At 42.7% G+C, this 15,356-nt stretch overlaps 1 protein-coding gene across 2 annotated transcripts in view; it reads right to left on the bottom strand.

Annotated features, from left to right (window-relative positions):
* The window catches only part of RAD54L2 (RAD54 like 2), a 159,134-nt gene that overhangs the window by 125,661 nt on the left and 18,117 nt on the right, over nucleotides 1-15,356 (bottom strand). For both annotated transcript variants that reach the window (XM_033926393.1, XM_033926392.1), the window contains exon 5: nucleotides 11,158-11,298. In XM_033926393.1, the coding sequence (XP_033782284.1) occupies nucleotides 11,158-11,298 (141 nt within the window). The remainder of the gene's footprint in view (nucleotides 1-11,157; nucleotides 11,299-15,356) is intronic.

Consider the following 15,356-nt stretch of genomic DNA (forward strand, 5'->3'; position numbering starts at 1 on the left):
TGAGGGATCCTCAGGTGTAGCCTCGCAAACGGCGTGACATGTACCGTCGAGGCCATATGGCCCAGCAGCATCATCATGCGCTTGGCCGACACCCTCGATGGTTGGGAGACCTGGCGGCTCATCCGTACCAAGGCTTCCAACCGCTGGGTCGGCAGGTAGGAGCGTAGGCGCACCGTGTCCAGCACAGCACCTATGAATTGAAGAGACTGCGACGGTCTCAACTGAGACTTTGGAAAGTTTATCTCGAACCCGAGAGTTTGCAGGAAGGCAATAGACTGTCGGGTCGCTGAGATAACCCCCTCCCTGGTCGGGGCTTTGATGAGCCAATCGTCCAGGTAAGGGAACACATGGAGTCCACGTGACCTGAGGGCTGCTGCAACCACCACCATGCACTTCGTGAATACTCGTGGGGACGCGGCCAGGCCGAAGGGCAGTACCCTGTACTGGAGGTGGAGGTCCCCCACCTGGAATCGTAAGAATCTTCGACAGGCGGGGTGCACCGGAACATGGGTGTATGCTTCCTTCAGGTCGAGGGAGCACATCCAGTCCCCTTCCCCCAAGAGGGGGTACAGAACCGGGAGAGATAGCATTCGAAACTTCTCCCGGGCCAGGAATTTGTTGAGCTTCCTGAGGTCCAGTATGGGGCGCAGGTCCCCGGTCTTTTTTGGGACCAAAAAGTAGCGGGAGTAAAACCCCGTACCCCACTGGTCCTTGGGGACCGGCTCGACCGCCCGAAGCTTCAAGAGGGCTTTGGCTTCGGTTATAAGGGTCGGTAGCTGCGAACGGTTTGCAGGGGACTAAACTTGGGGGACTGTCCGGCGGCGAGGCCACAAAGTTGAGCGAGTAGCCCTCGGAGACGATCCGGAGCACCCAAGCGTCTGAGGTAATCCCGGTCCATGCCTCCCGGAAGAACCGAAGACGGCCCCCGATAGGAAGGGGTTCCTGAGAAAGTGCGGAGGGGAACCCGCCCCGTCCGCTCATCCCGTCAAAAGGAAGGCGCTGGCTTAGAAGGGCCCTGCGCCGGGGCTTGGGGTTGTCCCCCTCTGCCTCGCTGAGACGGACGTCTCGGAGGCGGTCTCGAGAAAGCCGGGGTCGACTTCTGAGGGTATCGGCGCGGCGGAGGCCGAAAGGGTTTCTGCGGCGGGGGCCTAGGTTTGGGGCGGACCAGGGATGCTAGAGAGCGCTCCTGTTCCGACAAGCGCTTGGTCGCCGCATCTAATGACTCGTCGAATAACTCGGACCCCACACAAGGCAAGTCTGCCAGGCGTTCCTGCAGGTTTGGGTCCATGTCGAGGGTGCGAAGCCAGGCCAAGCGGCGCATGGCCACCGCGAGGGCCGACACCCTCGAAACCAGCTCAAAGGCGTCGTACACTGCATGGAATAGGTACAACCGCAATTGAGACAGGTTGGACATAAACTTGTCGAATCCTGCTCTTTGGGAGTCCGGTAACGAGTTCCGATATTGAGGAAGGTCCTTCACCATACCACGCAAAAAGGAGGAAAAGGTGAAGGCGTAGTTTAGAACCCTGGTGGCCATCAGGGAATTTGAATAGAGGCGGCGGCCAAACTTGTCCAGGGTCCGCCCCTCCCTGCCTGGTGGAACCGCCGCAGAAACCCGTGAGGGCTGTGATTTTTTAAGAGCAGACTCCACCAGAAGAGACTGGTGTGAGAGCTGCGCCTTATCGAACCCTTTAGGGGGAATCGTCCTATACTTCGATTCCATTTTTGAAGGCACAGACGTGACTGTAAGAGGGTTTGACAAGTTCTTCAGCCAGGTTTGCAGAAGGACACTGTTGAGAGGGAGTCTAGGCACCTCCCTAGGAAGAATGGGGAGGTCCTGTTCCTCCAAAAATTCTTTGGAATACCGAGAGCCTACCATCAGATCAATCCCCAGGGCTTGGGCCATGTCCTGAACGAAGGATGAAAATGAGGACGGCCTAGCCTGGGGAGAGGGGGTTCTCGACCGCCCCACCGAGGAGAGGGGGGAGGCCTCATGGGAATAATGAGGATCCCTAACCGATCCCGAATCCCAGGATCCCCTCTCGAGGGCCCTCGAGGGGGAAGGGGAAGTTGTCCTCCTCGCAGAACCCTTGGGTGAGGACCCCGGGGTTCGTGGGACACTCTCCCGTTTCCTCGGCGAGGCGGCCCGGGAAGACTTCCCATGGGGTGAGCGGAGGAGCCTCGGGTTGTTGAGGCGCAACTCCGACACCTGCAACGCCTCGCCCCCGAAGGACAAGGAACGGTCGCGCCGAGGCGAGCCTCGGGGCCGCTTAGACTTCCTCGATCGACGCCCCGTCCGAGGTCGCGTCGAGGGCGAGGTGTGTCTGGAAGACCCGGAGGAAGAGGAGGAAAGACGGCGCACTCTGCGCAACTTTTCTTTGGGCCTTACACTCCGCTCAGGGGGTTCCCCCGAGGTCGAGGTCCGGGGCGGGGCCGAGACCGAGGTGAACGGGGTCCCAGTACCCGAGACCGAGGTCGCCGAGGCCGGGGCTCCCGAGGGAGCCGAGGGCGGGGCCTCCGAGACCGAAGGCGTCCAGGCCGAGGTCGAGGCCGCCGGAACCGCAGCACGCTGCAACACTTCCAGGGCTCCCGACAGCTCCGATGAGATCAGAGCTCGGAGGAGATCCTGGAAGGCCGGAATCCCCACGAAGGTGGGGAGTTCCGAGTCCGGGGCACACTCCCTGGAGGGCGACCTCGGTCTCGAGTATTCCCTCGGGGTGTGCGGAGTCGAGGTCCGATGCGGGGCCGGGGTCGACCCACCCGTCTTGGCCTGACTCGAGGATGGCTTCTTTGCTGAAGGGGATGGAACAGAGGACTTACCCGAAGCTTGCTTCACTGACGACGCCTTCGAGGAGGAGGGCCGCGGCGAGGCCGAGGCCCCCGAGGACGCCGAGGCCGAGGTCAAGGCCGGGGCCGAAGCCGAGGCCGACGTCGAGGCCTTAGGCGGCGCGTCGACGGCGAACAATTCGGCCATTCTTGCCTTACGGCGACGGAGGGCCCTGTTTTGGAAGGTAGCACAGCGATCACACGAGTCTGTCGGATGTTCGGGCCCAAGACAGACAATGCACCGCCGGTGAGGGTCAGTGATGGAAAGCAACCTCTCACACCGGCTGCACTTTTTGAATCCCGTAACAGGACGGGACATCCACGAATAAAAAGAAGAAGGCCGGGAACGTACCGACGTCCCGCGGCCACGGCTTCCGGGAGCCCCCGGAACCCGACGAAAAACGAAAGTTACTTTTTTTTTTTTTGAAAAGAAACGAAAGGAAAAGAGTACCGCGAACTAATTCGAAGGGAAAAACAAACTAAACGCGGCAGCTAGAAGGCAAAAACACTGGAGCTCAGATCCACAGGGCTTTCTTGCTCCGCGGAAAAATTTGAACTGAGGACCACGAGGTGGGATGCGCCCTCTAGTGGGCGAGAAGGCACGCACATGCGTGGTGCAGTGTGCAAACTTGAAACTTTAATCAAGTTTGCTTGAAAAGCTGTCCGCGCCGGGGCTCCGTAGATGACGTCACCCACATGTGAGAATATCATGCCTGCTTGTCCTGGGATAAGGCAAAAACACTGGAGCTCAGATCCACAGGGCTTTCTTGCTCCGCGGAAAAATTTGAACTGAGGACCACGAGGTGGGATGCGCCCTCTAGTGGGCGAGAAGGCACGCACATGCGTGGTGCAGTGTGCAAACTTGAAACTTTAATCAAGTTTGCTTGAAAAGCTGTCCGCGCCGGGGCTCCGTAGATGACGTCACCCACATGTGAGAATATCATGCCTGCTTGTCCTGGGATAACACTCAACACCTGCTGGAGACTGAAAGAAGACTGAGGGAAATAGAGAGGAGGGGCTAGGATATACTGTCCCAAAGTTTTGTTTTCAGTCTCCACCTGCTGGTCATGATTAGATATATACCCAATCGTAAAGTTAACCTCTACTGGTCTGGAGAGTGCTAAAGAAATAAGAGTTTCCTTGATTCCTAAGTTGGAGGGAGACTTCAGCAAAGCCTTTGATACAGTTCCTCATAGGAGGCTGTTGAACAAACTTGAAAGGCTGAAGTTAGGACCCAAAGTGGTGAACTGGGTCAGAAACTGGCTGTCGGACAGACGCCAGAGGGTGGTGGTTAATGGAAGTCGCTCGAAGGAAGGAAAGGTGACCAGTGGAGTCCCTCAGGGTTCGGTGCTGGGGCCAATCCTGTTCAATATGTATGTAAGTGACATTGCTGAAGGGTTAGAAGGAAAAGTGTGCCTTTTTGCAGATGATACCAAGATTTGTAACAGAGTAGACACCGAAGAGGGAGTGGAGAATATGAAAAAGGATCTGCAAAAGTTAGAGGAATGGTCTAATGCCTGGCAACTAAAATTCAATGCAAAGAAATGCAGAGTAATGCATTTGGGGATTAATAATAGGAAGGAACCGTATATGCTGGGAGGAGAGAAGCTGATATGCACGGACGGGGAGAGGGACCTTGGGGTGATAGTGTCCGAAGATCTAAAGGCGAAAAAACAGTGTGACAAGGCAGTGGCTGCTGCCAGAAGGATTCTGGGCTGTATAAAGAGAGGCGTAGTCAGTAGAAGGAAGAAGGTGTTGATGCCCCTGTACAGATCATTGGTGAGGCCCCACTTGGAGTATTGTGTTCAGTTTTGGAGACCGTATCTGGCGAAAGACGTAAGAAGACTTGAGGCGGTCCAGAGGAGGGCAACGAAAATGATAGGAGGCTTGCGCCAGAAGACGTATGAGGAGAGACTGGAAGCCCTGAATATGTATACAGGGGAGATATGATTCAGACGTTCAAATACTTAAAGGGTATTAACGTAGAACAAAATCTTTTCCAGAGAAAGGAAAATGGTAAAACCAGAGGACATAATTTGAGGTTGAGTGGTGGTAGATTCAGGGGCAATGTTAGGAAATTCTATTTTACGAAGAGGGTGGTGGATGCCTGGAATGTGCTCCCGAGAGAGGTGGTGGAGAGTAAAACTGTGACTGAGTTCAAAGAAGCGTGGGATGAACACAGAAGATTTAGAATCAGAAAATAATATTAAAGATTGAACTAGGCCAGTTACTGGGCAGACTTGCACGGTCTGTGTCTGTGTATGGCCGTTTGGTGGAGGATGGGCAGGGGAGGGCTTCAATGGCTGGGAGGGTGTAGATGGGCTGGAGTAAGTCTTAACAGAGATTTCGGCAGTTGGAACCCAAGCATAGTACCGGGTAAAGCTTTGGATTCTTGCCCAGAAATAGCTAAGAAGAAAAAAAATAAAAAATAAAAATTTAAATTGAATCAGGTTGGGCAGACTGGATGGACCATTGGGTCTTTATCTGCCGTCATCTACTATGTTACTATGACTTACATTTTTTGAGAAAAGCCAGGTTTTCATTTTTTTTTTTTTTTTTTCCATTATATTTTTATTTTTCAAATTTTACAAAAAGTGTACATAATAATAAAATACATTTGATAAATGCATGGTATCACTTTTATATCTAACACAATGTATGTCTGGATTTGATTTTCCCCTTCACCCTCCCCCCACCCTTTTATTGCTTTAATATAATATTTTCAAATTTTATAAAAGTATACAACGTATTAGAATACAATTGATAATTATTCAATAACATATTTATATCTAATACAATATATTCTGGATAAATTTTATTCATTTTCCCTCCCCCCATCCTTCTATTATTTTTTAATCATATGTTACATTTTGTATCATATATTATAATTTATTATTATATATAATTTGTTTTCCTTATCCCCCCTATATGTGTGTCATAAAAAAAAAAAAAATCTCTAAAAGAAGAAAAGAAGAAAAAGTATTCTATTATTTAATCATTACAGTATTTTATCAATGGCCCCCATATTTTTATAAATTTGTTATATGTCCCCTTTTGTATTGTTATTGTTCTTTCCATTTTAAAAATATGGCATATTGTATTCCACCAAAATGTGTAATTTAGGTTGTTGTAATTTTTCCAATTGTTAGTTATATGTTGAATGGCAACCCCTGTCATAATTAATAAAAGCTTATTATTTTCTGGTGAAATTTGACTTTTTTTTCTCATCATTGTTCCAAATAAAATTGTATCATATGATATTGCAATATGATTTTCCATTAATTTATTAATTTGTGGCCAAATTGAATTCCAAAAAATTTTAATATAAGGACAATGATATAATAAATGATCTAATGTCCCTGGTTCTAGATTACAGTGCCAGCATCTATTAGACTTAGAACTGTCTAGTTTTTGTAAACGAGTAGGGGTCCAAAAAGCTCTATGTAATAAAAAGAACCATGTTTGTCTCATAGACGCTGACATTGTACATCTCATTCTCCAAGACCAAATTAGTGGCCATTGAGATGCATTAATTTGATGTCCAATCTCAATGCTCCAAATGTCTCTTAGACCATTTTTTGGTTTTTTATTCAAATATCCAGATATTAATTTATACCACAATGCGGCTTGATGTCCTAGGAAGTCTGCTTTAAAGCATAAGAACTTTAAACTATATTGATTGTTTAATGATTTCCATTCAGGGAACCCAACCTGAATGGCCTGCTTCAATTGCAACCATTTAAAACTTTGTGTTTTATTAAGACCAAATCTATGTTGCAATTGTGAAAAATCCAGCAGTTTACCTTCTGAAATAATATCATCTAGAGATCTAATTCCTGCAATAATCCAGTTCTTCCAAAGGATTTGAGCTCCGCCAATTTTGATCTTGGAGTTTATCCATATGGATTGATTAGTTGATTTATATATTGGGATGGGTGTTAATTTATCAATAAATCTCAATGTTTTCCAAGTATCCATTATTATTTTATTTTCTCTGTATCTTTTAGGTATATTAATACTTGGTAAATGAACTAAATTTAGGGGAAACATAAGGCGCCATTCCAAATATAACCAATCTGGTGCATTATCTATAAGTTCTGGGAGGATCCAATACATACCCTGACGTAGAATATAGGCTTGATGGTACCTATAGAAATTTGGAAAATTTACCCCTCCCTCCTTAATTGATTTTTGTAAGGTTACTAAAGCTATTCTAGGTGTTTTACCAAGCCAAAGAAATTTTGTTAAAATTCTATTAAGCTTTTTATAAAAGGACCCCTGAAAATAAATAGGTATCATACTCATTTGGTAGCAAACCACAGGCAACATCATCATTTTAATAGTTTGAACTCTGCCCCACCAAGATATATGTAATGGGTTCCATTGTTCACATAACTCCATTACTTTTTTTAATATATATTTTTCATTTTCTTTTACAGTATCTTCAATTGTTTTTTTAACTTGAATGCCTAGATATTTAAATCCTTCTTCTTTCCATATGAATGGAAAAATATCAAATAATCCTTTTACACAGTAAACATTCAAGGGTATAATTTCAGATTTATTCCAATTAATTTTATAACCTGAAAATTTGCCAAACTTATCAATTAATTCCAATAAAGAAGATAAGGTAGACTCTGGATTTTTCAAATAAAGCAAAATATCATCAGCATAAGCTGAAATTTTATATTCCATATCTGAATATGGAATTCCTTGTATCTCCCTCGTTTGCTGTATTGCTAACAATAAGGGTTCTAATACAACATCAAATAACAAAGGAGATAACGGACATCCTTGTCTAACTCCCCTCTGCAATTGAAAACCATCAGATATCTTATTATTAATATTTAATCTTGCAATCGGGAAGCTATACAATGTTTTTACCATTTGTATAAATCCAGAACCTATACCAAACCATTCTAAAGCCTGATACATAAAATTCCATTCTACCCTATCAAATGCTTTCTCAGCATCTAATGAAACTGTAAAAGCCGGTTCATCCATTTTTTTTGACAAGTTTAGCATGTGAAATAATAGTCTAGAGTTATTGGAGGAATGTCTTTTAGCAACGAAACCCGTTTGATGCATATCTATAATATGTGGGAGAGCTTTGGCTAATCTCAAAGCCAAAATTTTCGCCAAAAGTTTATTATCAACGTTTATCAAAGATATAGGCCTGTAGTTTGAAACCAAAGTAGGATCTTTATTTGGCTTAGGCAAAACAATTATTATTGATTCAGCCATAGTACCTTTTATATTACCTTTTATAAGTTGTGTCTGATATAATTTTAATAAATGTGGGGAGAGGATATTTTGAAATGTTTTATAAAATTCTACTGTGTAACCATCACCACCTGGAGCGGATCCAACTCTAAGAGATCTCAATGCTGTTTCTAATTCTTTTAATGATATAGGTTCTTCTAAACTTCGTTTTATATGATCAGGAATCTTAGGTCCATTTATTAAATCTAAAAATTTTTTTCCATCTTTTTGTTTCTCCAAATAAGGTTCGGAAGAATATAGATCCTTATAAAAATTTAAAAATTGTTTTAATATTATATTTGTTTGATTTGTTATTATACCATTATCATCTTTTATTCCATTAATATTAGTTCTCCTTTTTTTTGCCTTAAGATAATTTGCTAATAATTTTCCCGCCTTATTAGAATTTCCATAATACACTGTTTGCTTGGAAAACAAATCTTTTCTTATCATTTTTGAAGTTAATTCATTATATTTACCTTTTACTTTCAAAAGAGCTTGCAAAACTTCATATTCCCATTTACTTATCAATTTAGCTTCTAATATTTTTATTTCTTTTTCTAATTCCATATATTGTTTTTTAATTTGTTTCCTAATAAAAGCTGAATATGATATGATATTACCCCTCATAGTTGCTTTAAATGCATCCCATACATTCTCTATAGATGTATCTTCCACTAAATTTATTTGAAAAAATTCATTAATTTGTGTTTTAAAATTTTCCAAAAATTTGTCATCCACAAGCAATGCATTATCAAATCTCCAAAGAGGTCTATTATTTTCTAATTGATCTAATTGTAATTCTATCCATATTCCCGCATGATCCGAAATGATAATAGGATCAATGGAGGCTTTAATCACTTGTTGCACTTTATTTGATGAAATAGGAAGGAACTACAACAAAGGGTTAGAGGTAGAAGTGTGACGAATATTTAGAGGACTTGGGATGCCAGATATGAGAGTTTTTGGTACCTAAGTTGGAGAGAGGCTTACGATTTTTGAGAAAAGCCAGGTTTTCAGATGTTTGCGGAAAACTTGGAGAGAGCTCAAGTTCCGAAGAGGGGAGGTAAGGTTGTTCCAGAGCTCAGTGATTTTGAAGTGGACGGAGGTCCCTAGCTTTCCTGTGTGGGAAATGCCTTTTAGCGAGGGGAAGGATAGTTTTAATTTGTGGGAGGATCTGGTGGTATTAGGATTTGAGGAATTCCAAGAAAGAGGGATAAAGGGAGATATATATATTTGACAGGAGCTTGTGCTCTCTGACTAGTCTTATCTTCTTTTCCAAATTACATCTCTGCTCTTTTTGCTTTTCCTTACCTGTCTTGGAAAGTACCACTTCAGCTCTCCATTACTTTTCCTATCTGAGTCAGTGAACTTAGAGCACTGATCTCTCTTCACCTTATGGAAATCCTACCGGAGCTCTCAGGTTAATCCCTAGGGGAAACACTACTGGTGACTTCCTAACACCCAGTCAGCCCATTCTCTATCATACGACGACTGAAGCCACGCAGGGCTTCACATAATCTGTTGTTTCCTTATCATGCTTAACCTTTTATTTGGCATTGTTGCTCCGAAGTAACGTGTTTTCTATGGCTCTTACAGGAAATCTGCATCTCCAAATGCCTGTTACTTGGCACCATTCTCTCGTTCAACATCAAATTACATAAAGCAGCCGTTTCATCATCTGCCAATTAAAGGGTTAAACATCCCATATTCCAAAACCCAACTAGACATTCTACCTGGGTCTTCATAATATCTCGCTCTCCTATGTTCACATTCGGCTACTACTATGAGGGCGGGTTACATTTAACAACCTCAATCAGTGATAGCTTTACTGGATTCAGTATTTGCCTTTTACTCTTATTGAGAACATTTTTGTACCAGTTACTAGTTCACCAATTTCCTTCTCTTTCCATTAATAATAATAATAATTTTATTCTTATATACCGCCATCCCGAAAAAGTTCTAGGCGGTTCACAACAAGGTGAGCTAATACATGGGATACAGATAAAATACAAATTAGAATAATGGACTTAAAAACAGATAAAGACAGAAAGCATTTACAATATAATGCAGAAAATACCGCCATGGCAGGGAAAGACGTAATACATAGAACAGATCAAATACATCAAGTTGAATATAAGGAACTTGATTGAAAAAATGAAGCAGAATGCATGAAGATACCAGTCTTTAACAATTTTCTAAAATCAAGATAGGAAGAGACCTCGAACATCATTTTTCCAAGCCATACATTCAATTTAGCAGCTTGAGATGAGAGGGTTCTCTCAAGGAACTTCTTATAACGACAGGATTTTATGGAGGGATATGAAAACAAGTGCACTCTACCTGTGGTCTTTTTGGCATGACTCAAAGAAAAATGAATTAATCTGCACTATAAATATGAATATCTTACAAAGACTTCTGAAGACTCAGTGGTCACAGTTCCTGGCGGTATAATAGTTAGGGGTTGAGCCTTGATAAAGCTGAGAAAGCGAAACATGTTGGCATTTAAATCCCTAGCCAGAGACCACATGATCTAAGCTAAGTATATGCTTCAAGTATTTTTAAATAAGTTTAATACCCATAAAAGTTAAAGTCAAAATTAAATAGACAAACAAGATTAAAAAGTGGGACCCGAAGATGAGTTGACACATAAATCTTAGAGCAATGAGATGAATTGAGTTCTAAGTGGTGCCGCTGAGGATCCTGAAGAAGTGATTAAAAATAAGCATTAACAAGGGTTGTAAGACAAAATAGTGGACAAGTTTACCACTGTTTTGATGACCAATTGTCAAAGAAAAATGAGACACAAGATAACCCGATAACAAACCAGAAACTGATTTATAACAAATACAGGACAATTTGAACATGACATCTGGGGTGAAATTAAATATACAGAAAGAAATGAAAATAATGGCAAAAAATCAAAACCAAGACCACAAGCGGAGAGAAAAAAAAGTGAAATAAATTTAGACTGGTCTGAGGCAACCTGTCCTTTCAAATGGACCCATATAGCTGCAGAGGCAGATGGAAAGATAAGCAAAGGAGAAGATTAGAGGCCTAATATCATACCATTTTTAATGCTGTGCAATTTTCCCTTTGTGTCATCCTCACTGTCACTGCTGCCACTACTGCTGTCCAAACAGATCACCTCCTCTTTGGAGACGCCAGAGGTCAGTTGGGATGCTTCCCCAGTCCGTAAGACTATTTGCTCTAGAGGAAGGAAAAAAAAACATGGGTAAAAGACGCGCAAAATTTATTTTGAGTATTTTGGTGTTACCAAATGCATGAAGAGCATGGCTCAGCTATAAGATTCCATACTGAAAAAGTGAGTAGGATAGTTTCCTTCTTATACCACTGGTCAATGTAACTGTCTTCTTTTCTAGTTTCTCATCTTCAACCATTTAAAAATTGTTACGGTTTCCAGGACCTCTCTTTTATACTGTGATCGTTTAAGACTTTACATATATGACTGGTTTTTTTACACTCCAAATCTCAAGCTACTATTGCAGCGATTCTGTTAGTCAACTTATGCAGAAATAAGAAACAAACAAGTTATGATACATTTTGGTTGGACTAACAGTAACTCAGTTCAGTATTTGAATTGTACCTTCAACTTATTTTCCATCTTAAAATCTCAGCATATTCAGACAAATGAAACATCATTGCCACAATCAATCCTATTTGTGAATAAAACATTTTTGATACAAGGAATTCTTGCTCAAAGTACAAGGATGTCACTTTATTTATTTCATTGTTTTTCAAAAACATTTGCACAGTAACCAGAAAGAAAAACAAGAAACACAGTAACAAACATATGAAATAACAATAACCCAACAGATACTAGGAAAGAGCAAAAATTATAGGAAGACCCAACAGGTAATAAGCACCTGTTAAAAGATTTTAAAAAGATTATTACTTGGGTAGGAATCAACCACAACGCTTAACAAAACACGGCAATTGTGCTAGTAAACCCAGACTGTTAATCCCAAAAAGATGCTACCCCATTCCTGGCATTATAAGCCCTCTAAAAACTCTTCATACTTGGACCTCTAACCCTCCATTGTTAGTTCCTTTCTATCCCATCTCCTGTAAACCGTGCAGAGCTCTACGAATGTGGAGATGATGCGGTATACAAACCTAAGGTTTGGTTTAGTTTAGTTTAGATGCTGTATTAGGGGCTCTTTCATTAGTGTGTGGTAAAAAGGTGCCAGCTACTTCTCTGGTAAATTGTCTTTCCTTGAGTCCATCCAGACCAGTCAAGATTTAAGAGCTGTGCTCCTCTACCAGCAGATGGAGGCAGAGTAGAGGACAACCAAAATTATTTTCTCAGTTTCGGCCAAAACTAAAACTGGCACCGACACTATTTAATATAAGAACATAAGAATTGCTGCTGCTGGATCAGACCAGTGGTCCACCGTGCCTAGCAGTCTGCTCGCGCGGCGGCCCTTAGGTCAAAGACCAGTGCCCTGAGACTAGCCTTGCCTGCGTACATTCTGGTTCAGTAGGAACTTGTCTAACTTTGTCTTGAATCCCTGGAGGGTGTTTTCCCCTATAACAGCCTCCAGAAGAGCATTCCAGGTTTCTACCACTCTCTGGGTGAAGAAGAACTTCCTTACGTTTGTACGGAATCTATCCCCTTTCAACTTTAGAGAGTGCCCTCTCGTTCTCCCTACCTTGGAGAGGGTAAACAACCTGTCTTTATCTACTAAGTCTATTCCCCAAACTGCAGCAGAAGCTTATCGCCTGGTTTTGGGTAAAACTGAAAACTATGGATAGGTTGTGTGAGTGCAAACCAACGAGACCCACTGGGGACTGTCATAATTTGCTGTTGGCAGCCCTCTGCTAAATTCATGGAGATTTTTCCCAGAAACTGCAAGCAGATGTCAACAACTGGGACAGCAATTTTAACAAATACTTATCAAGACAATGCAGATGTAGTTATTCCTCTGAGACAGGACCCTTGTGAGAACATGTTAAAAAAAAATCACGATTACCAGATTATTATGCATATCCAGCTGTAAATAAAAATGAGAAAGTAGCATTGAAATATTTCCTGGAGTCACATGATGCCAGATCACTGAGTAGATATGCTTCTCTGCAGCTCCAGGCCATGCCACTCTGATTTAGCTTACAAAAATCCTAAATCTGCCTTCTAGGTATATCGAATCATAACGAAAAGGCATCTTCCATACCGGGTACCCTCTGGTGGCTTCGCCAGGGCGCCACTCCTCGAAATGTGTACTAAATCAGAAAGAGGAATAAAGGACAAACAGAAAGCCCAGGATTTCAAGATGGCGGAGGGCCACAAGGTGCCTATGTTCACACTCCAAGAGCCTGCAGTTCAAGAACTCAATTGATCTCTTACTTTAGTAACAGAAGGCAAGTTGGCGAAAATTCATACATTCATGGAAGAAATAAGAGAGGCTTGATTCTCAGGTGAATTGCCTGCAGAGAGAGGAGGATCGCATAGCTCAACAGGAAGAGCAAACAGGCAATTTTGAGGAATGCATTTGAACTCTAGAATCATCGAATAAGTTGCTCACTGACTGAACTGATGATCAAGAAAACAGGAGGAGATGTAACAACTTATTTATTGACATCCCTAATTCCATCCATGATGTGGATCTCTTTTCTTGGCTAGAAGGCTGGATCTCCAAGGCTCTGGATTTACAAGAGACTGTGGCGCACATCGCTTGGGCCAAGGGAAGATGAGTAAAGGTCGCACCTGGTTATAGCCAGATTCTAAACTTCGCTATCAAGGAAAAAGGTACTATTTCCAAAATTGCAGGGGGAAGGATCTGACTTTCGATGGACACAAAATTCTCATCTTTCAATATTTTTCTCCCCAAGTATCCTCTCGGCGGCCGGCTATGGCTCCCTACTGTAATGAGCTGAAGTGCAACATACGCATCTGTGTGCTATACCCGGCTCATACTAGAGTTCTCTATAATAACAAAGTCTCCTTTATGGATACGCCGAATGACTTAGAGCTCTTCATAAAGAACCTTCCTCCAGTTTCGGATACAAATAAAGATAGGGAGCCACTTGATACCGTCTTCTTTTTGTCTTTATTTGCTAATGAATCAGTTTGATCGTTGGACTGCAGCTTTAACGCTACAACTTGCTCCCACCTGCTCCATGTTTAAAGTGCTGCTTGTTCACTTCATTCCACAGACTGCTTATGAGTCCTATCCTTCTTTAACTGGATGCATAGGGAACCTTATCTCATGGATGAAAATCAAAACACCGTCATTTCTTTTGTTTCTTCTAACTCTTGCTATATTTTCCTGACCAGTTACAGAGATGTGGGTGGTTTTGCCCACCATTATATATTTCTATGGACTTCTCATTATATCATACCTGGCAGCTCTAGTTTTTCATGAATCTCTGATGTTATTATACCTGATGTTTTTCTGTTTAAGCTATACTTTTTGTTTTGCTACATTTGGCTATTAGATGGGTTTCTTACATGGTTTTCTCAATGGCTAAATGCCCCAACCTACAGGTATGACCCGGGGCTGCTGGATCTCAATCTATTCATAAGAGTTGGGCAGACTTCATAGTCTTAGGGGGAGTATGTTGTATATGAATGTAGGTGCTCTAGTTGGATCCTGGTTTAAGCTGCATAGCGTGAATGCATGATTACTGGCAGTAACCAAACCGCTATGCATCTACATAGTAACATAGTAGATGATGGCAGATAAAGACCCGAATGGTCCGTCCAGTCTGCCCAACCTAATTCAATTTAATTTTTTTTTTAATTTTTTTCTTCTTCGCTATTTCTGTGCAAGAATCCAAAGCTCTACCCGATACTGTGCTTGGGTTCCAACTGCTGAAGTCTCTGTCAAAGCTCACTCCAGTCCATGTACACCTTCCCAGCCGTTGAAGCCCTCCCCAGCCCATCCTCAACCAAAAGGCCATATACAGACCCAGATTGTGCAAGTCTGCCCAGTTCTGACCTTAGTTCAATATTTACTATTATTTTCTGATTCTAGATCCTCTGTGTTCATCCCATGCTTCTTTGAACTCCGTCACCGTTTTCCTCTCCACCACCTCTCTTGGGAGCGCATTCCAGGCATCTACCACCCTCTCCATAAAGTAGAATTTCCTTACATTGCTCCTGAATCTACCACCCCTCAATCTCAAATTATGTCCTCTGGTTTTATCGTTTTCCTTTCTCTGGAAAAGATTTTGTTCTACGTTAATACCTTTCAGCTATTTGAACGTCTGAATCATATCTCCCCTGTCCCTCCTTTCTTCTAGGGCTT

This window comes from Geotrypetes seraphini, chromosome 17 (assembly GCF_902459505.1).
Source record: "Geotrypetes seraphini chromosome 17, aGeoSer1.1, whole genome shotgun sequence".
Lineage (NCBI taxonomy): Eukaryota > Metazoa > Chordata > Amphibia > Gymnophiona > Dermophiidae > Geotrypetes > Geotrypetes seraphini.